Here is a 21427-nt window from a genome sequence, read left to right on the forward strand (position 1 = left end):
TTTATTTAAAAAATCCACGTTTAAAGGCCTTTAAAAATTCTTAAAAATTTATTTAAAAAATCCACGTTTAAAGGCCTTTAAAAATTCTTAAAAATTTATTTAAAAATCCACGTTTAAAGGCCTTTATAAATGCTCCACAAATAATTTAAAAAATCCTGTGAAAATTCTCCAAAGATTATTTTAAAAATTCAGGTTTAAAGGCCTTTAAAAATTCCCCAAAAATTATTTAAAAAATCCAAGTTTAAAGGCCTTTAAAAGTTCTCCAAAAAAAACTTAAAAATCCACATTAAAAGGCGTTTAAAAATTCTCCAAAAATTATTTAAAGAATCCACGTTTTAAGGCCTTTAAAAATTCTCCAAAAATTATTTAAAAAATCCACATTTAAAAGCCTTTGAAAATTCTCCAAAAATTAGTTTAAAAATCCACGTTTAAAGGCCTTTAAAAATTCTCCAAAAAATTATTTAAAAAATCCACGTTTAAAGGCCTTTAAAAATTCTCCAAAAATTATTTAAAAAATCCACAGTTGAAGGCCTTTAAAAATTCTACAAAAATTATTTTAAAAATCCACGTTTAAAGGCCTTTAAAAATTCTCAAAAGATTATTTTAAAAAATCCACGTCAAAAGAGCCTTTGAAAATTTTTTGAAAATTATTTAAAAAATCCACGTTTAAAGGCCTTTAACAATTCTCCAAAATTTATTTAAATAATCCACGTTTAAAGGCCTTTAACAATTCTCCAAAATTTATATAAATAATCCACGTTTGAAGGCCTTTAAAAATTCTCCAAAAATTATTTAAAAAATTCACGTTTTAAGGCCTTTAAATATCCTCTAAAAAATATTTTAAAAATCCACGTTAAAGAGCCTTTAAATGTCCTCTAAAAAAATATTTTAAAAATCCACATTAGAGAGCCTTTAAATATCATCTAAAAAATATTTTAAAAATCCACGTTTAAAGGCCTATAAAAATTCTCCAAAAATTATTTAAAAAAATCCACGTTATATGAACTCTAAATATCCTCCAAAAATTATTTAAAAAATCCACGTTATAGGAACTCTAAATATCCTCCAAAAATTATTTAAAAAATCCACGTTTAAAGGCCTATAAAAATTCTCCAAAAATTATTTAAAAAAATCCACGTTATATGAACTCTAAATATCCTCCAAAAATTATTTAAAAAAATCCACGTTATAGGAACTCTAAATATCCTCCAAAAATTATTTAAAAATCCACGTTAGAGAGCCTTTAAATATCCTCTAAAAATATTTTAAAAATCCACGTTTAAAGGCCTTTAAAAATTCTCCAAAAAAATTATAAAAAATCCAAGTTTAAAGGCCTTTAAAAATTCTCCAAAAAATATATAAAAAAATCCAAGTTTAAAGGCCTTTAAAAATTCTCCAAAAAATATTTAAAAAATCCACGTCTAAAGGCCTGTGAAAATTCTTCAAAAATTATTTAAAAAATCCACGTTTAAAGGCCTTTAAAAATTCTCCGAAAATCCACATTTAAAGGCCTTTAAAAATTCTCCAAAAAATATTCTAAAAATCCACGTTTAAAGACCTTTAAAAATTCTCCAAAAATTATTTAAAAAATCCACGTTTAAAGGCCTTTAAAAATTCTGCAAAAATTATTTAAAAAATCCACGTTTAAAGGTCTTTAAAAATTCTCCAAAAATTATTTAAAAAATCCACGTTTAAAGTCCTTTAAAAACTCTCCAAAAATTATTTAAAAAATCCACGTTCAAAGGGCTTTAAAAATTCTCCAAAAATTATTTTAAAAATCCACGTTTAAGGGCCTTTAAAAATTCTCCAAAAATTATTTAAAAAGTCCACGTTTAAAGGCCTTTAAAAATTCTCCAAAAATTATTTAAAAAGTCCACGTTTAAAGGCCTTTAAAAATTCTCCAAAAATTATTTAAAAAATCCACGTTTAAAGGCCTTTAAAAATTCTCCAAAAATTATTTAAAAAAATCCACGTTTAAAGCCCTTTCAAAATTCTCCAAAAATTATTTTAAAAATCTACGTTTAATGGCCTTTTCTGCAAAAATTATTTAAAAAATTCACGACCTTTAAAAATTCTCCAAAAATTATTTAAAAATCCACGTTTAAAGCCCTTTAAAAATTCTCCAAAAATTATTTAAAAAATCGTTTAGGGGCCTTTAAATATTTTCCAAATATTATTTAAAAAATCGTTTACAGGCCTTGAAATAATTCCCAAAAAATATTTAAAAAATCCACGTTTAAAGGTCTTTAAAAATTCTCCAAAAATTATTTAAAAAATCCACGTTTAAAGACCTTTAAAAATTCTCCAAAAATTATTTAAAAAATCCACGTTTAAAGGCCTTTTAAAATTCTCCAAAAATTATTTTAAAAATCCACTTTTAAAGGCCTTTAAAAATTCTCCGAAAATCCACTTTTAAAGTCCTTTAAAAATTCTCCAAAAATTATTTTAAAAATCCACGTTTAAAGGCCTTTAAAAATTCTCCAAAAATTATTTAAAAAATCCTCGTTAAAGGCCTTTAAAAACTTTTCCAAAAATTATTTAAAAAATCCACGTTTAAAGGCCTTTAAAAGTTCTCCAAAAAATATTTCAAAAATCCACGTTCAAAGGCCTTTAAAAATTCTGCAAAAATTATTTAAAAAATCCACGTTTAAAGACCTTTAAAAATTCCGCAAACATTATTTAAAAATCCACGTTTAAAGACCTTTAAAAATTCTCCAAAAATTATTTAAAAAATCCACGTTTAAAGGCATTTAAAAATTCTCCAAAAATTATTTAAAAAATCCACGTTTAAAGGCATTTAAAAATTCTTAAAAATTTATTTAAAAAATCCACGTTTAAAGGCATTTAAAAATTCTTAAAAATTTATTTAAAAAATCCACGTTTAAAGGCATTTAAAAATTCTTAAAAATTTATTTAAAAATCCACGTTTAAAGGCCATTAAAAATTCTTATTTTTTTTTAAAAAATCCACGTTTAAAGGCCTTTAAAAATTCTCCAAAAATTATTTAAAAAATTCACGTTTAAAACCCTTGGAAATTCTCCGAAAAATATTTTTAAAATAAAAAAATCTTATTTAGAAGAAAAAATAATAATAAATTGTATCGTATAAGTCATGCCACTACTCATACGACCCATGGCACCCCTCATAATAATCCACCACTCGCATTTCTGTTTACAATGCAAAACCTGTTTGACATTTTGAATTTCCAAAACTGTCAGCAATCCAAGTTTCAATGCACTTTGCAATTGATTACGTCTGCTAAAATGAACTTCAAAAAGGATAACAATGGACAATGGTATGTGAAAGGATAAACATGCGTTGCAAGCAAAAAAAGAGGGGAAATAACTACAACTAAATTCACTTTTGAAACTTTAAAATATATCGAGAGCATCTAGTAAAAGGACACGTTTTGCTACGTGCAAAAGAGTATTGTTTAAAAATTTACTCTTCGATACGTGAAAGTCCTAGGACCCAGGGCAAAATGTTGTCAATTTTTTTTCTCTAGATTTTAGATTTTTTTTGATCACATATTCCTGTGGCTTGGAAAATAGCAGTGTTTACACTGATGTTTTCAAGCAGAGTCCTCCTAAGGACAATACATTTGAAACCACTCACAAAAAACGCTATGCCATTATAAAAAAGAAAAAACTCCAGCACTCATATATGACACCCATATTCCATGTTAAGCCAACATGTCTTGTATCTGTCCATGGACGTTAACATTACCTAGGCCACCACCACTTCGAGTGGCAGTATTTTATTTCAAGTTGTAAAAATGCACAAAACAAAACGTAGAAAAAACACGTTTAGCTGAATGTTTTATGGCCAACAGCTAGCTAGCTTTGGGGGTAGAACTTTGTTTCCGTCGTTCTCCTTCCTCTTTTCGGTGTTTGTGTGCGTGTGTGTTTTTCCTTTCTCTGGTGAATTTTTTGTACGTGCTTAAATGTTAAAGTTTTTCTTTGGCGAGTTTCCCCCTCCCCTCCCCCTTTTTTTCCTTACAAAACGAATAGCTGCTATCCTAAATGTACTACTTGTTAAAGATACATAAGGAGCCATAGATTTAAGCTATTTTGGGAAGGAGAACCAGCTGAACTAAAATGCGAAGGAAAAAACAGGCAAGAAAACGATGATTGCCCATTGCATAAAGTGAAAAGATAAGGAGTAATTTAGGGCAATTGTTCGATTTATTTTCAAATTTATTTCAATTTTCTGGTTATTTAGAGACTCGCAGAACTTTAAATTGATACCAAGGGCGTATGAGTGCTGACGTTACTTATACGACCCAATATTCATTTCTTAATTTTCTAAACGTGAATTTTTTTAAAATATTTTTTTGGAAATTATTTCATGACCTGTAAAGTGGGTTTTTGGTAATTTATTGAAGGCCTATGCACGTGGATTTTTTAAAATATTTTTTTTTTGGTATTTTTTCATAGATTTTTACAATATTTTTTTTCATAATTTTTCTAAGGCCTATAAAAATGGATTTTTAAAATATTTGTTGGGAATTGTGTGAAAGCCTTTAACGTTAACTTCTAAAAAAAATATTTTGCGAATTATTTTAAGTGAATTTTTTAAATATTTTTTAGGAATTACTTAAAGGCCAGTAAACGAAGATTTTTAAAATAGTTTGTGGAAATTATTTCAAGGCTTGTAAATGTGAATTTTTTAATAATTTTTTGGGAGTTATTATAATAAAAATATTTTTTTATTTTTGCCAATTACTGCAAAGCCTATAAAACCATTTTTTTGTTAGTTTTTAAAAATTTTTTTCATGGCATATAAATATAGATTTTCATAATTTCTGGGATTAAATTGGATTTTTTTTTTTTTTTTTGGTTTTTTTGAATATTTTTCTGGATTTTTTCAAGGCTGGATTTTTAAAAAAAATTTGGAATTTTACAATTTTTTCATTTTATTATTTAACGGATTTTTCTTAATATTTTTTTCGTAATTCGAAATATTTTTTGGAATTATTTCAAACATTGAATTGAATTTTTTCAAGGCCTTTATATTAGGAATTTTAAAATTATTTTTTGATTTTCTAAGGATTTATTTACTTAATTTTTTGTGAATTTATTGTTTCAATACTGAAAAGATGGGTTCCATTTTTTCAGGGTTTATAAACAAGTTTTAAAATATTTTTGGAAATTATTTCAAGGCCTTAAATTTAAATTTTATTATTTTATTGTTATATATATATATATATTTTTTGATTTTTTCAGGTCCGACAAACATGGATTTTTTTAAATACTTTTCGGAAATTATTTCAAGTCGTGGATTCTTCGAATATTTTTTGGGAAATTTTTTGATGACATAAAAACGGATTTTCAAACATTTTTTGAAAATTATTTCAAGGTCTATAAACGTGGATTTTTAAAGTATTTTTTGAGACATTTTTTAAGGCCTATAGATGGGGATTTTTTGAATTTTTTTTTTTTTTGGATTTTTTCAAGGCCCATAAACGTGGATTTTTTAAATATTCCTTGGGAAATATTTTAAGACCTCTAAACGTGGATTTTTTTAATATTTTTTGGGAAACATGTAAACGTGGATTTTTTGAATATTTTTTGGGAGACGTGTAAATGTGGATTTTTTGAATATTTTTTGGGAGACGTGTAAACGTGGATTTTTTGAATATTTTTTGGGAGACGTGTAAACGTGGATTTTTTAAATATTTTCTGGGAAACGTGGATTTTTTAAACAGTTTGTAAGAAACATGAATTTTTTTAAATATTTTTGGGAACCTGGATTTTTTTAAATATTTTTGGGAAACCTGGATTTTTTTTATATTTTTGGAAAACCTGGATTTTTTAAATATTTTTGGAAAACGTGGATTTTTTAAATATTTTTGGGAAACCTGGATTTTTTAAACATTTTTGGGAAACGTGGATTTTTCAATATTTTTTCGGAAATTATTTTATATATTTTTTGTGATTCATTTTAAGGCCTGTAAAGATGAATTTTTTAAATATTTTCTAAGACATGTATTATCATATATTTTTGGGGAAATATTTCAAAACCTATAACCGTAATATATATTTTTTTTTTTTTTTGGGGGGTGCGGAACGTTTCAAGACCTCTAGACGTGGATTTTTAAACATTTTCTGATTTTTTTCTTAAGGCCTACAAAAATGGATTTTTTAAAAAAATTTGAGAATTGAAGTCATATAAATTTATTTTATTTTTATTTATTTATTTATATATATTTTTTTTTTTTGATTATTACAAGGCCGTTAAACGTGAATTTATGAATGTTTTTTTCGTGAATATTTAAAGGCATTCTAAACTTTGATTTTTTTATTTTTGAAAATTAATTCAGGGCTGTTAATGTATTTTTTTTTTTTAAATTCATACGACCCAAAGTACCACATAAAAATCTTTGAAATAGGCATTAAAAAGGTAGTGCCTATTTTAAAGATTTTTATTTGACACTTTAGGTCGTATGAGTTTTGATGTTACTTATACGACTTAATACTATTTTTTCTATTACAATAAAAGATGCTACATTTTTTATTTTTATTTTTTTTATTTACTTATTTATTCTTTTTTTTTTTGAAGCTGTCAATTCTCGGATAAGAAATGAACAGAAAAGGAAACAAGACAGCCCAATACAAAGAGCTTAGGTTTTTTCGGATATATTAAAGAAAATAAAATAACAACGCTAAATGAAAAGAAGGTCAAAGGTTAAAATAACTTTGTTTGTTGTTGTTGTTGATGGAGGCACAGACAAATCAAAGTCATGGTTGGCTTTTTTTTGGTTTAAACATCCTTGATATTCTATGGAAATCTTTAAGGATTTGAGAGAGCAACATAAATATACCCAATCAACTTCAATAAAATCCTCTTTTATTTTGGATAAAAAAAAACCCTAATGGAAAACCCATTTGAAAATATTTCCCAATATTCTGGGCTGACATGAGTAGATAAAAACGTGTGGATGTGATGTGTGACAAGCGACAACAATGGTGTTGCTGATATATATTTTTTTTAAATTCTAATAAATAGCTCGGTGGTGACAAGCTTAAAGATTGGGTGGGAAGACAAATGCCAAAAAGGAAGTATTTTCAAGAAAAAAATATTAAAAAATATATAAAACATTAAAAGATAATGGATCGAATGAGTGATAAAATGACTCATACGCACCGCGGAATCTTAAAAATAATTGAATGTAAATTTAATTTTCAAACAATATTTTGGGCAATTTTTAAATAACTTTTTTCGGCAATATTATACATTCTGCTTTTTCAACATCGTATAGGGAACGTCCAAATGAGCTTTAAGAATTAGCTTTTTCATTATCACACAATGTGTTGTGTTGTCTTATTTAAGGACCTTCTACAATTTGTCCTTGGCAAAAATGCTTGCTACTCACGCACTTTACATAAATGGCCAAATGGAGAGAGATGGGGAGATGCCAAGTGAATCCAAACAAAACACACCTGTTTATTTTGCAATATTTGGGTTTATAATTTGTTATGGTTGTTTGTAAAGAAATAATGGCAAATGTCTGTTTGTCTGTCAGACCAGAAAACTTGGCTGCAAAATGGAAATTATACTCGTTTAACATGCGTCAGTCAGTCAGTTATATGTTTCGTTGGATTCAAGGATTCACAGTCTCTTCAAAGGATAAACATTTTTTCCCAAAAAATATTGGTTTGAAAAAATTACCAAAAGTATTAAAAAAAAAATTATTTAAAAATATTGACATATTTCCCAAAAAAAATTTTAAAAAATACACGTTTAGAGGTCTTAAAATATTTCCCAAAAAATATTTAAAAAATCAACGTTTAGAGGTCTTAAAATATTTCCCAAAAAAATATTTAAAAAATCCACGTTTAGAGGTCTTGAAATATTTCCCAAAAAATGTTTAAAAAATCCACGTTTAGAGGTCTTGAAATATTTCTCAAACATATTTTAAAAATCCACGTTTAGGTGCCTTTAAATATTTTTCAAAAATTATTTAAAAAATCCACGTTTAGAGGTCTTGAAATATTTTCCCAAAAATATTTTAATAATCCACGTTTAGAGGTCTTAAAATATTTCCCAAAAAATATTCAAAAAATCCACATTTAAAGGTCTTAAAATATTTCGCCAAAAAATATTTAAAAAATCCACGTAGAGGTGTTGAAATACTTCCCAAAAAATATTCAAAAAATCCACATTTAGAGGTCTTAAAATATTTCGCCAAAAATATTTAAAAAATCCACGTTTAGGGGCCTTTAAATATTTTCCAAAAAATATTTAAAAAAATCCACGTTTAGTGACCTTTACATATTTTCCAAAAAATATTTAAAAAAATCCACGTTTAGGGACCTTTAAATATTTTCCAAAAAATATTTAAAAAAATCCAAGATTAGGGACCTTTAAATATTTTCCAAAAAATATTTAAAAAATCCAAGATTAGGGACCTTTAAATATTTTCCAAAAAATATTTAAAAAATCCACGGTTAGGGGCCTTTAAATATTTTCCAAAAATTATTTAAAAAATCTACGTTTAGAGGTCTTGAAATATTTCCCAAAAAATATTTAAAAAATCCACGTTTTGAGGCCTTTAAATATTTTCCAAAAATTATTTAAAAAATCCACGTTTATGAGTCTTGAAAAATTTCCCAAAAAATATTTAAAAAATGCACGTTTAGGAGTCTTGAAAAATTTCCCAAAAAATATTTAAAAAATGCACGTTTAGGAGTCTTGAAAAATTTCCCAAAAAATATTTGAAAAATTCACGTTTAGAGAACTTGAAATATTCTCTAAAACATATTTGAAAAATTCACGTTTAGAGGACTTGAAATATTCTCTAAAACATATTTAAAAAATCCACGTTTGAGAGCCTTTAAATATTCTCTAAAAAAATATTTTAAAAATCCACGTTTGGAGCCTTTAAATACCCTTAAAAAAATATTTTAAAAATCCACGTTTGGAGCCTTTAAATATCCTCTAAAAAAATATTTTAAAAATCCACGTTTGGAGCCTTTAAATATCCTCTAAAAAAATAGTTTAAAAATCCACGTTTGAGAGCCTTTAAATATCTCCAAAAAATATTTTAAAAATCCACGTTAGAGGTCTTGAACTATTTTCCAAAAAAAAAAAATATTTAAAAAATCCACGTTTAGAGGTCTTGAAATATTTCCCAAAAATATTTAAAAAATCAACGTTTAGACGACTTAAAATATTTCCAAAAAAAAAAATAAAAAATCAATGTTTAGAGGTCTTGAAATATTTTCCAAAAAATATTTAAAAAATCCAAGTTTGAGAGCCCTTAAGTATCCACTAAAAAATATTTAAAAAATCCACGTTTGAGAACCTTTAAATATTCTCTAAAAAATATCTTAAAAATCCACGTTTGAGAGCCTTTAAATATCCTCTAAAAATATTTAAAAAATCCTTTAAATATTTTCAAATCCTTGTTAAAAAGATTTTAAATGTCCTCCAAAAAATATTTAAAAATCCGCATTTATAAGCCTTCAAATAATTCCCCAAAAATATTTAAAAAAATCACGTTTTCCTTCCTTGAAAGCAATTTAAAATTTCACTTTTATAGGCCATTATTTATTGCAACTAAAATTTAAAAAAAAAGTGGTTTCCCCTTTCCCCTCCCTCTTTAGCAATTAAATCCACTAATTATTTCTGGCAAATTGGACACTTACCTTATAGTGATTTCCCCAAACACACGGAGCAAATAAAAATGCCGTTGTCTATGGTTAGGGGCGTTATGTAGATGGAGAGGGGCGGCGAGAGAGTTTTCACAATGCCTGGCGTGGTATTGGCAAATGCCACCCACACAACCTGACCGTAATTTATGGGTGAAATACGAAATTTTTTTATGAAATATTTTTTTATGTTTGGCCAACGCCAAATGCCGGTGGGGCCGAACTTATGTCACTTTTAATGTTGTTGCCGTTGTTGGTGTTATTTTCTTTGTATTCTTTTAAGGGTCACTTTTTTATGGATTATTCCCTTTCGTGTGGCCCACTTTCAGGTTATTTATTTATGCTTTTATTTTATTTTCTAGGTTTTCGTTGGCTTTTCTATAATTCCATTCCAAATCAAATGAAAAAAAAATTCTAAAATAGCCAGGCAAAAATCACCAACACACGCCATGCATGTGCGTGAGTAAGGGGACATTAGACAAAATAAACAAAAAGAAAATATTGAAAATTTATGTAAACAAAAACACTATGGATCAATCACGCTCGCACAAACATCTACTAATTGAGTGGCAGTGAGACACACACAACAACAGAAAGACAAGCAAGAAAACACTTTTATATATATTTTAAATATTTTTTGTTTTAATTTTATATTTTTGTTAATTATTTTCTTGTTTTATTTTTTCTTTCTTTGATTTCATTTTTTCGCACAGAAATATTATGCACTTTCACTCACACAACAGCTATTCTCATTTATTTTCTTTATTAATTTATATCACTCATACGTTTGGCATTCGCCAAGATCCACGAACTGACATCCAAGCGAAAGAAAATACCCGAACACAACACAACCGTTCTCTTGGCGTTGTGTCAAAGAACTGAATAATATGTTTCCATTGGCATGATAAACAAGCAACTATTCAAACAACCACCATGCAACGGCAACAATAACAACAACACCAACACAAAACATTCATCCTTTCGTTTTCGTTTCATTTTGTTCGGTTTGGTTTGTTTTCTTTAACAGTAGTGCCATGTGGCTAAGTATTAGTGTAAGCGCCAAAATCCATGAAACCATGTGATTATTGTTTTGTTTTAAATTATGAGAGAGAGAGAGAGAGAGTGTTTGGGGGGTTTACTAGAGAGCTTTGGTAACATGTGTTCTCACACACGCAGACTCCCGGTTGTAATGGGTTTCTCTGAGCAAAATGAATAGAGACATCTAGAGACAAAATACGAAGATGCAAAAGCTGATTTTTAAGGGGCCTTTTTTAAAAGGATATAAAAAAAATTTAAATAATTTTTGGAAAGTATTTAAAAGCTTTTAAATTGGGATTTTTATATAATTTTTGGAAAATATTTAAAAGACCCTAAACGTGGACTTTTTAAATAATTTTTGGAAAATATTTAAAGGCCCCTAAACGTGGATTTTTTTTTAACAATTTTTGGAAAAGATTTAAAGGTCCCTAACGCGGATTTTTTAAATAATTTTTGGAAGGGGTCTAAACGTGGATTTTTTAAATAATTTTTGGAAGGCCCCTAAACGTGGATTTTATAAATATATTTTGGAAAATATGTAAAGGCCACTAAACGTGGATTTTTTAAATAATTTTTGGAAAATATTTAAAGGCCTCTAAATGTGGATTTTTTAAATCATTTTTGGAAAATAATTCAAAGCACCCAAACGTGGATTTTTTAAATCATTTTTGGAAAATAATTCAAAGCACCCAAACGTGGATTTTTTAAAATAATTTTTGAAAACTATTTAAAGGCCCCTAAACGTGGATTTTTTAAATAATTTTTGGCGAAATATTTAAAGGCCCCTAAACGTGGATTTTTTAAATAATTTTTGGCGAAATATTTAAAGGCCACTAAACGTGGATTTTTTAAATAATTTTTGGCGAAATATTTAAAGGCCACTAAACGTGGATTTTTTAAATAATTTTTGGCGAAATATTTAAAGGCCACTAAACGTGGATTTTTTAAATAATTTTTGGAAAATATTTAAAGTCCCCTAAACGTGGATTTTTTAAAATAATTTTTGGAAAATATTAAAAGGCTCCTAAACGTGGATTTTTTAAATAATTTTTGGCGAAATATTTGAAGGCCCTTAAACGTGGATTTTTTAAATAATTTTTGGAAAATATTTAAAGGCCCTTAAACGTGGATTTTTTAAATAATTTTTGAAAAATATGTAAGACTCTCAAACGTGGATTTTTTAAATAATTTTTGAAAAATATGTAAAACTCTCAAACGTGGATTTTTTAAATAATTTTTGAAAAATATGTAAGACTCTCAAACGTGGATTTTTTAAATAATTTTTGGCGAAATATTTGAAGGCCCTTAAACGTGGATTTTTTAAATAATTTTTGGCGAAATATTTGAAGGCCCTTAAACGTGGATTTTTTAAATAATTTTTGGAAAATATTTAAAGGCCCTTAAACGTGGATTTTTTAAATAATTTTTGGAAAATATTTAAAGGCCCTTAAACCTGGATTTTTTAAATAATTTTTGGAAAAGATTTAAGGGCCCCTAAACGTGGATTTTTTAAAATAATTTTTGGAAAATATTTAAAGTCCCCTAAACGTGGATTTTTTAAAATAATTTTTGGAAAATATTTAAAGTCCCCTAAACGTGGACTTTTTAAAATAATTTTTGGAAAATATTTAAAGTCCCCTAAACGTGGACTTTTTAAAATAATTTTTGGAAAATATTTAAAGTCCCCTAAACGTGGACTTTTTAAAATAATTTTTGGAAAATATTTAAAGTCCCCTAAACGTGGACTTTTTAAAATAATTTTTGGAAAATATTTAAAGTCCCCTAAACGTGGACTTTTTAAAATAATTTTTGGAAAATATTTAAAGTCCCCTAAACGTGGATTTTTTAAATAATTTTTGGATTTTTTAAATAATTTTTGGAAAATATTTAAAGGCCCCTCTCAGCATTTCTATCAACACAAGATCTGTTATTAAGATGGTAGAGATCGCAACATTCCTTCTGGTACCTCCCTCACATAGGGTTCAAGATTTTGAAAAACAAAATAATTTTGCAAAGATCCTTCCAAATGGTGAAGGTTCTAAAAATTACATTTTTTGTTGGAAGCACCTATTATCTTCTCTTTAATAATTTAAATTTCATGTCAGGTAGTATTTAAAGAATTTAACAATAATAAATAATTGTAATCAATTACATAAATAATTTATATAAAAAAATGCAACCTTACAACATTTTCTTCTTTAAGTAAATTTAGAAATAATAGTACTAACTCGAGCAATTATCTAAGAGATTTGATTTGATTTTTCCAATTTATATTAGAAATATTTTTCGTCCTCTCCCTCTTTGTCTTCGTGGTATCTCATTTTTCCTACAGCTTAACATTTGCCATTTCCTGAGACAAATTCAAATTCGCCGCATCCTCATTCAAAATCCTTTCAAAGTCTATGACAATTTTCTTCTGTCGCGGTACATAAGGTATACACTCGATACCGGCCCTTGCAAACATAAGACGCGATGCCCGATATATTGGTTTTTCGGCATATTTATCGGAAATATAATAAACTTTCGTTATGCCCGATTGCACAATCAACTTGGCACATTCATTGCAGGGAAATAGTGTGGTAAAGATTCGTGTACCCTTCAGATTGGCACAATTCTTATTCAGGATGGCATTTGCCTCAGCATGTACCACAAACATTTTCTTGTCATTCATTGGATCGAGTTGTTGATCCTCTTCGAGTAGATCTTCAATTTCCGATGCCTTATACCAGGGGAATTCATCATCCTCACAGCGACTGGGAAAGCCATTATAACCAATGGCCACAATGCGATTGTCTTCATTGACAATGACTGCTCCCACCTGGGTTACCGGATCTTTGCTGCGCTGTGCCGACAACACCGCCGTGGCCATAAAATAATCTTCCCAATGCAGATAGGCTTGTCGTTTGCAATTTATTAGAGGTGTCAATTGTGGGGGGGATGATTTCGATTTAAAGCCATTGCTGGTCATGATGTCACAGAATTGCTGGAAGCAGAAAAGGGGAAGGAAAATGAGTAAGAAATAAAATCAAAAAACTTTTTTTAAGGAATAAGGACCAAGAAAATCCTTTTCGCTTTCAAAAATGATTATCTGATTTTTTTCAAATATCCAAAATATTTTTTTATTATTTTTTTTTTTCAGAAAATATGGATTTTTAGAGAATATGTATTTCAAGTACCAATTTTTTAAGGACTTTCTACAGAACTTTATTTTCAAGGAATACAACAAGGAATACAATTTTTCCCAGGAAATAAGCATTTTTAGAGAATATTTTTTTTTTCAGTACCATTTTTTTAATTTTCCAAAGGATTTTCAACAGATTTTTTTTAAGGAATAAAAAATTTTCTCTTTATAAACGTAAATATTCCCAAAAACCAAAATAATTTCAAAAAAATATTTCTAAAAAAAAAAATTAAAAAAAAAAAAAATTTAAAAATTTAATTTTTTTAAGGACTAAACTTCCAATCGGGATTTTCTATTTTTTTTTTTTTCAAAGATCGAAATATTTATTTTATTTTTTTTTTTTTCAGGAAATAGGGATTTTTGGAGAATAATTTTTTCAATTATCAATTTTTTTAAGAATTTTCTACTGAATTTTATTTTCAAGAACTACAAAGTTTTCTTTTGATTACCAACGCTTTGTAAACGTGGATTTTCCAAAGAAAGTTTTTATTTCAAAAAAACCAAAATTAAATAAAAAAAAAATTCCAAAAAAAATTCCAAAAAAAAAACTTTTTTTCCAAAAAATTATTTTTTTAAGGTCCAAACTCCCGTTTACTACCGAAGAAGATTTTCTGATTTTTTATTTTCTTCAAGAACTAAAATATTTTTTTGCAGGAAATTGTGATTTTAGAGATAAGTTTTTACCAGTTTTTTAAGGATTTTCTACAGAATTTCATTTCCAAGGAATACAAAATTTTTCATTGTTTCAGAAAGTTTTTATTTCAAAAACCGAAATAATTTCAAAATATTTTTCCAAAAAAAAATATTTTTTCCAAACAAATAAAATTTTCAAAAAAAAAAAAATTTTTTTCACAGACCAAACTCCCGTTTGCTTCTGAAGGGGATTTTCTGATTTTTTTTTCAAGATTCGAAATTTTTTTTCAGCAAATATGGATTTTTTGGAAAATATTCTTTTCAAGTACAATTTTTTGAAGGATTTTCTAAAAAAAAATTCCAAAAAGAAAATTCCAAAAAAAATCTATTTTTCCAAAAAATTAATTTTTTTTTAAGGACCAAACTTCCGTTTGCTTCCAATTTTTCAAAAAATATTTTTTATTTTTTCCATTAAATAGGGTTTTTGGAGAATAATTTTTAATTACCAATTTTTTAAGATTTTTTTACAAAATTTCATTTCCAAGGACTACAAAATTTTCCATTGATTACCAATGCTTAGTAAACGTGAATACTCCAAAGCATACTTTTTTCCAAAAACAAAAATAATTTCAAAATATTTTTCAAAAAAAAAAAACATTTTTAAAAATAATCTATTTTTTCCAAAAAAAAATAAATTTTTTCAAGGACCAAACACTTGTTTGCTTCCGTAGGGAATTTTTTTAATTTTTAAAAACCGCCGTGAGAGTGTGTCGAGGAAGTCTTGAAAATTCTTTAAAAAATCCGCTTGGGTAACTCTTGAAAGTTCTTTAAAAAATCCACATTTGAGGGTGTCTAAGAAGTCCTGAAAATTTAATAAAAAAATAGAAGTTTGGTAAGCTCGTGGATGTCTCGAAAAAATCTTCAATAACTCGATTTTAAAAAATTTTTAAAAGTCTAGTTTAAGGGTATCTAGAGGATGCTTCCAATTTTTTTAAATTGACGTGAGAGTATGTCGAGGGTGTCTTAAAAATTCGTCAAAAAAATCCACGTTTGGGTAGCTTGAGGAAGTCTTGAGAATTCTTTAAAGAATTCTTTAGAATTCTACTCAAGGATATCTAAATAGTTTTTAAAAAACCTATGTTCGCATAACTCGAAGATGTCTTGAAATTTTTTTTTAAAATCACAGTTTAGATAGCTCGAGGATGTCTCGAAAAAAATCTTCGAAAACTACACATTTGGATAAATCAAAGATTGGCCATATCTAGGATTTTTAAAAAACAAATCTTAAAAAATCCAAGTTTTGAGAGCTCAACCTTTTCAAAAACTTCACGTTTGAGTAACTTAAGTAGGCCTCAAAAAAAAAAAATATTCAAAAAATTCTCGTTTGGATAACAGGGAGAGAGTCTAAAAAATCCACGTTTGGTGATTTTGAGAATAATTAAAAAAACGTTTTGAGTGGTAACAGGTCGTCTAAGAAATGCATTTATTTTCTCTTAAGGCGGCAGCACATTTCCACCACTTTGGAAAAAATATTGAAGAGTTGGCTATCCATGGCATCCGGTGGGGCCACTTATTCTTTTGATATGGCTTTTTGACAACAAATCTTCAATCGTTGGCTCTTCAGAGCACACATTTGAATTGTCGTACTGGAACATCAGATCTGCCATAAATAGATCTAGCCCAGAAAAGATGGGCCTTTTAGATGTATATTCTAAAATGTACAACACTTTAGGACCCTAGGCATCTACACCAGGAAAGATGGCCCTTCAGAGAACCTTTAATAGACGACTAGATGGCCTAAAGAGTATTCTATTCAAGTCTAGAAAACCTAGAGTACCATCAATTCTAGACCTCACAGTCTAAGGGACCATAGTTTTATGCGGTCTATATGGCCCTCTAGCTCTTCTAGGCTTGTATAGAAAATCCCTTAAGCCATCTCCTAATCTGGAATATTACAGCTTTTTCCTTAAATATTAAACATCATTAAATATATTTAAATATAAGTCTATATTTCGATTTTGGTTGTGAATACTAATAATTGTAATTTCTCTTTTTTTAATAAATCTACAACATAATATTTTATATTTTTGCGTTTTTATCTATTTGTTTTTTTTTCATATCATAACATAGAATAAATATAAATTTTATTAAATGGAATTTGTTGTGTTTGAAAATAAACATTAATAAATTGAGGGAGATAATAATTTCAATAGAAAAAGAAAACGTAAAGCAAAAGTAGAAAGAATACTTCAAAAGACAAAACAATGCAGTCGCCTGCCGTAAATCCGAACAAAAGCCCTAAAATCTAAACTTTTAGATTAAGGGGTGTAATCTTTTGAACCGCATCTTTTGCCAGCATCCCACGTAGACCTTATGCTTTTTGGGCCTTAACGGGAATGGGATTTTGTTTTAGATGTAAATAAATGGAACGCATACGTGATACATCCTTGCCGGACTTATTAACTTTGGGATTGAAATCACACAGTTTGGCAATACGTTCCCATTCGGTGCCTGGTTCCATGGCTCCGCCATTTTCCAGGGCAGCAGCTTGCTTCTCGGCATTACGGGCAGCTGCTTTTGTCTTTGCAATGGATTCTTCGGTTTGACGCAACCAATCTTCCAATTCTTTTTTGGCCTGTTGACGTAGCTCTTCCTTTTTGCGTTCCTCCTCGCGATCTTTCTCTTCGAGACGTTGTTGCTGCTCCTCACGCCATTTGCGTATCTTTTCGGGTTCAATACGGGATGGTGGGGGTCCCGAAATGGGATTTATTTCATTATTATCACCACCAATCATTTCGAAGCTGCCGGTAGATGATTCAAGGCCACCACTGCCGCCGCTACCACCCAACTCATTGATGTCACCACCCAGAAGGCCAGCATCATCGGACACAGCAGCGGCGGTTTTAATGGCGCTAGTAGTACCGCCACTGATCTCCGCTTCTAGATCACCCAAAATGGCTTTTTCTTGGGCCAAAAACTCAGCAGCTGGATCAACTTCCTCGCCGGCTGTGTTGCTTGCGGGTGCTACGAAATCATCACCGAAATCCATAATTTCTCTGTACACATCAGTTTCACAGTTACATATACGGTTATCATGGTTGGTTGATTGGTCGGTTTGTTGGGTTGATGACACATCAGAAATCAGTAGAAAAAGAAAAGAACAGAAGATAAAATTTTTGGGGGCGTTCATCAAAATGTAATCTTGCAGGATTTCTTAAATTCCATTCAACTCTTACCTTTTGTATTCCTTTGAAATCAGCAATAACAATTATATGTTAATTTATTTAATAAACTTTCTTATTCTCTGCTAATTATTAATGTTTCTTCTTTGACTTTGTTTTTCCTTCTGCTATTAAAAGGTTTTTTCTTTTCAATGTTTTAACTCTCTCTCTCTCCCGCAGAGAACACACACACAAGAGAGTAAGCAGTTACTCGGGTAATTGGTACATTAAAAGCCAAAAAAATGCAACTCTGTGTCGGGAGAAACGTCAACAAAGGCCGTTGGCGTATAACACAAAGATTTTATTTAATTGGCAAATATGAAGAAACGAACTAAATAAACATGGTAAAAATAATTAATTTTATTTAGAATCACTTAATTCATAATATTTTTAGATGTAGAACACATATTATTCGCACAACTAAGTCATTTCGCACAATATGCCATACGGCAACGAAGTGTAGTGTAATTACGACCTAAACAAAATATTCTCCGCAAAACACATGTAAACACGTAGAACGACATGTGAGGAAAAGAAAACAAAAATAGGGCAACACAAACGCCAACTTCTCACACAATCTTAAATATTTACAAGGATATTGTTGTTGTATCGTTTATAAAATATATGTATTTTGCCATACCCACTTAATTTATTTTCGACACTTGCAATTTACTCACCTTTATTTATATATTAAATAACAAATGAATGGTAATAACTGATATGTTATTCAGTCGATTTCGTTAAGAATTTAATTAATATTTCGTCAAAAATATACACAACACTAAAGAACAACCCGTAAAACCAAAAAGAAAACAAATACAAATAAGAATTGCACTGACGTTGATGGTTGATGTATTTTTTGGCGCCAAAAATGTAAGGGTTCACAAGATACGATTTTGGTGGATATCATTTCAGTTTGAGTGATAGAAGCTGCTATTGGAAAGTTTTAACTTTCGCACTATAGGTAATTGCTGGGCCCAAATACGCTCGGCTTTTGTCTTCAAAAGTGTAACTATTGATGTTTTTGATTGATTTTTAAAATTTGTCTAATTTGAAATAATAAAAATTCATAATACATATTTCCTAAGCAAAATGAGACCTAGATTCTGAAACAAGTCCATTATTTTCCATCTGCTATAATACTAAACGATATAAATCATTAAATTGGCGTGTAAAAATATATTTGCTTTGTTTCTTTACATTTTAAATGGTAGAAGTTGCAAAAATACTAAAGTGTAAACACGGCTTAATTTTTAATTTTGCTATTATTTTATGTAAAGTAACATGTTTAGAGTAAAAATTTGCAAAAATTGAAGATTCTAGCATAGGAAAGGAAGGCAGCTAATATTACAAACCTCTTGATTTGTTTTTTTTTTATAATTTGAAATGGGATATTTCATGCTATGTTTAATTTCATTTACAATTTGCCGACACCAACGGCTCCTGTCGTCTGATTTCGTAATGCTTTTTTATTGCTTTCCTTTTTTTAATTTTTGAAGTAATCTGCTATTATTTTATTATTTCTATTAAACAATTCAAAGTGCATAACCCCCATTTCACGGCAATCTTTCATTCGCTTATAGTCTTTCATTCGAACCCCAAAAAGTAACCGATTACTCACAAAACGTAAAACTATTTATCGAAGAGAGAATCTGGCAACACTTCCGATACAAATTGATACAAATTGTAGGGATCTGTAGATGAGTAGTGGGATTCTCTAACTCATTTTTTGAGTTACCGACAAAAGTCGGTAAAATAAAAACGCAAATTATGAATAAAAAGTATAAATTAAAGTACATAACATTGATAGGTAGGGCCTAGCTACTACCATATGTTGCTCGTAAATTTGCGGAACATATTCGTTAATTACCGAAGATATAAGCATTTTGATTTTAACGATTTTTGTCGATAACTCAAAAAATGAGTTAGAGAATTGCATCTCTGATCAAGAATCCGCAATTTTTTTCAAAATCATAAAGGAAAAAAAATATTTTAACTGTAACTTTCAAAAAAAGATGTTTGTCTGAGGTACATGTCAATTTATGCCAAGTTATTATTTAAAATGCTGAAAATTTTTACAATCAGTTTTGTTGACAATTTTTGGAACCAGAAGGTATTTTCTCTTTTTCAGAATCTGCACGAATCGACTGTTTTCTTCGATGTCATATAGGAAAAATCAGTTATCGTAGTAAAAACTTTTCCATTCTGACTGTTCGATATTATAAAGAAATAATAGGTTATCATAGTCAAAATCTTTGGTTATATCAATTTCCAGAACACAACGTTACAGCAATATATATATTTTTTAAATTTTGATATATTGCTAGTTATTGCTCTGTTCCAGAACCTGCAAGTTTTGCATTTTTTTATTATATAAAAGGGAAAATCGGTTACCGTAGTAAAAAAATTTCACATTCAGAACTTTTTTACTAAGATCGAAAAATCGAAAAAATGCAAAAATAGTAGATCCTTGCGGGTTTCGGAACAGAGGAAAAATATGGCATTTTTATGGGAATATCGAAAAAACTTTGTCTGTTCCAGAACTGCAAGAATTTTAAATTTTTTACAATGATAAGCGATTTTCCCTTTATTATATCGAAAAAAAAATGCAAAACTATTAGATTCCTGCAGGTTCTGGAACAGACCAACTGTCTCCTTATGGTTTTTGTTTGAGTCCATTAAAAATTATTTTCAAATAATTTATATTTACTTCTGCAATATATTTCTTCTTTACCTATAAATTACCTATAAACGACGAGAATATTGAAAAAAAATCATAACTTTCATCTACAATTTGCTTTCTTTAATGATAACGACGTTGTTTAGGAAATTCAGAGCAATGGAAGTGGCAGTTGTAATCTTCTGGATTTCTTATGTGTGAGAATATGTATTAGCAGATGATTTTTCCCGAAATCCATCATTAAATTTGGCAAATTCGTTGATAAAATGCAGATGGAGTTTATTTTAAATAAACATTCTCGCCCATTCCATGCAACTCACAAAAAAATCGAATTATCGATTAATCGACACATCGATCTTTAGATCCCTTGCAATAACGCATCTGGCAACTCGAACAGTCATATCTAAAATGGCGCTGTTATGAGAAGAACGAAAACGAAGAACCAAATTTTATAAAATAACAACGAAATTACTAAAGAAATTCAATAAAACTTTACATAATACAATAGTGTAAATAGTGCTGAACATGAAGCGGGTAAAATTTTCTCACAGAAACATGAATTAATGTGCAAATTTTTCATAGAAAAGTAACAACAATTAGAAGTGTTCAGCGTGTGTGATTGATGATAGAAGACAATTTACCAAGAACGCGATACACATACATACACAAACCTTCCTATAGAGTATATTTGTAAATGTGTGCGAACGATGAAAAGAACCCCAAAATAACAAAAAGAAAAAAATAGAGGTGGACAATTACGCGAAGACAAGAGAAAACGTCAAAAAAGTTGATAGGAGAAGAAAAAAAATAGCAATCGAAGACGGCGCACAGGTTATTCTTGTGAAGGGAAAAACTAGAATAATTTCGCGGATTTGGATGTGGAGCTATATTTTGTAGACAACAAAATAGTGGAAAATTATTGGATAGAAGTAGCTAAGCTAACGTTTAGGTAGGTACCATGGCATTTTATGTAATTGTACAAAAACATGGGAGATATTGCAGCAGCAAATTTGTTGTTGAT

The 21427-nt window shown here is 28.6% G+C and overlaps 4 protein-coding genes across 8 annotated transcripts in view; 1 reads left to right on the top strand and 3 right to left on the bottom strand.

Moving 5' to 3' along the window:
• LOC131801957 (serine/threonine-protein phosphatase with EF-hands pef-1-like) overlaps positions 1 to 10227 on the bottom strand; it is a gene marked incomplete at its 3' end in the record, with an annotated part of 105601 nt that extends 95374 nt beyond the window's left edge. Inside the window, exon 1 of the mRNA XM_059121103.1 lies at positions 9651 to 10227. The remainder of the gene's footprint in view (positions 1 to 9650) is intronic.
• Positions 10228 to 12829: 2602 nt separating this feature from the next.
• LOC101897211 (probable deoxycytidylate deaminase) lies at positions 12830 to 18587 on the bottom strand. Its single transcript, XM_005177610.4, has 2 exons — positions 18404 to 18587; positions 12830 to 13674 (listed from the first exon to the last, which is right to left on the bottom strand). Exon 2 carries the CDS (start codon positions 13657 to 13659, stop codon positions 13018 to 13020), a length of 642 nt encoding a protein of 213 aa, XP_005177667.2. The 5' UTR covers positions 13660 to 13674; positions 18404 to 18587; the 3' UTR covers positions 12830 to 13017.
• On the bottom strand, positions 16627 to 17899 carry LOC101897035 (clathrin light chain). Its single transcript, XM_059121092.1, has 2 exons — positions 17742 to 17899; positions 16627 to 17561 (listed from the first exon to the last, which is right to left on the bottom strand). Exon 2 carries the CDS (start codon positions 17552 to 17554, stop codon positions 16877 to 16879), a length of 678 nt encoding a protein of 225 aa, XP_058977075.1. The 5' UTR covers positions 17555 to 17561; positions 17742 to 17899; the 3' UTR covers positions 16627 to 16876.
• Positions 18588 to 20791: 2204 nt separating the features above from the next.
• LOC101898243 (putative uncharacterized protein DDB_G0271606) overlaps positions 20792 to 21427 on the top strand; it is a 39907-nt gene continuing 39271 nt past the window's right edge. For 3 of the 5 annotated variants that reach the window (XM_059121094.1, XM_059121093.1, XM_059121095.1), the window contains exon 1: positions 20792 to 21355. The gene's annotated coding sequence lies outside the window, so the exon portion shown is untranslated. The remainder of the gene's footprint in view (positions 21356 to 21427) is intronic. The other 2 variants (XM_059121096.1, XM_059121097.1) reach the window with 1 other exon arrangement.

Source organism: Musca domestica, unplaced genomic scaffold (genome assembly GCF_030504385.1).
Source record: "Musca domestica strain aabys unplaced genomic scaffold, Musca_domestica.polishedcontigs.V.1.1 189, whole genome shotgun sequence".
Classification (NCBI taxonomy): domain Eukaryota; kingdom Metazoa; phylum Arthropoda; class Insecta; order Diptera; family Muscidae; genus Musca; species Musca domestica.

Bases quoted from the DNA above. Each gene is read 5' to 3' on its own strand.
- LOC101897211 (XM_005177610.4), bottom strand. From the start codon at position 13,659: ATGACCAGCAATGGCTTTAAATCGAAATCATCCCCCCCACAATTGACA.
- LOC101897035 (XM_059121092.1), bottom strand. From the start codon at position 17,554: ATGGATTTCGGTGATGATTTCGTAGCACCCGCAAGCAACACAGCCGGC.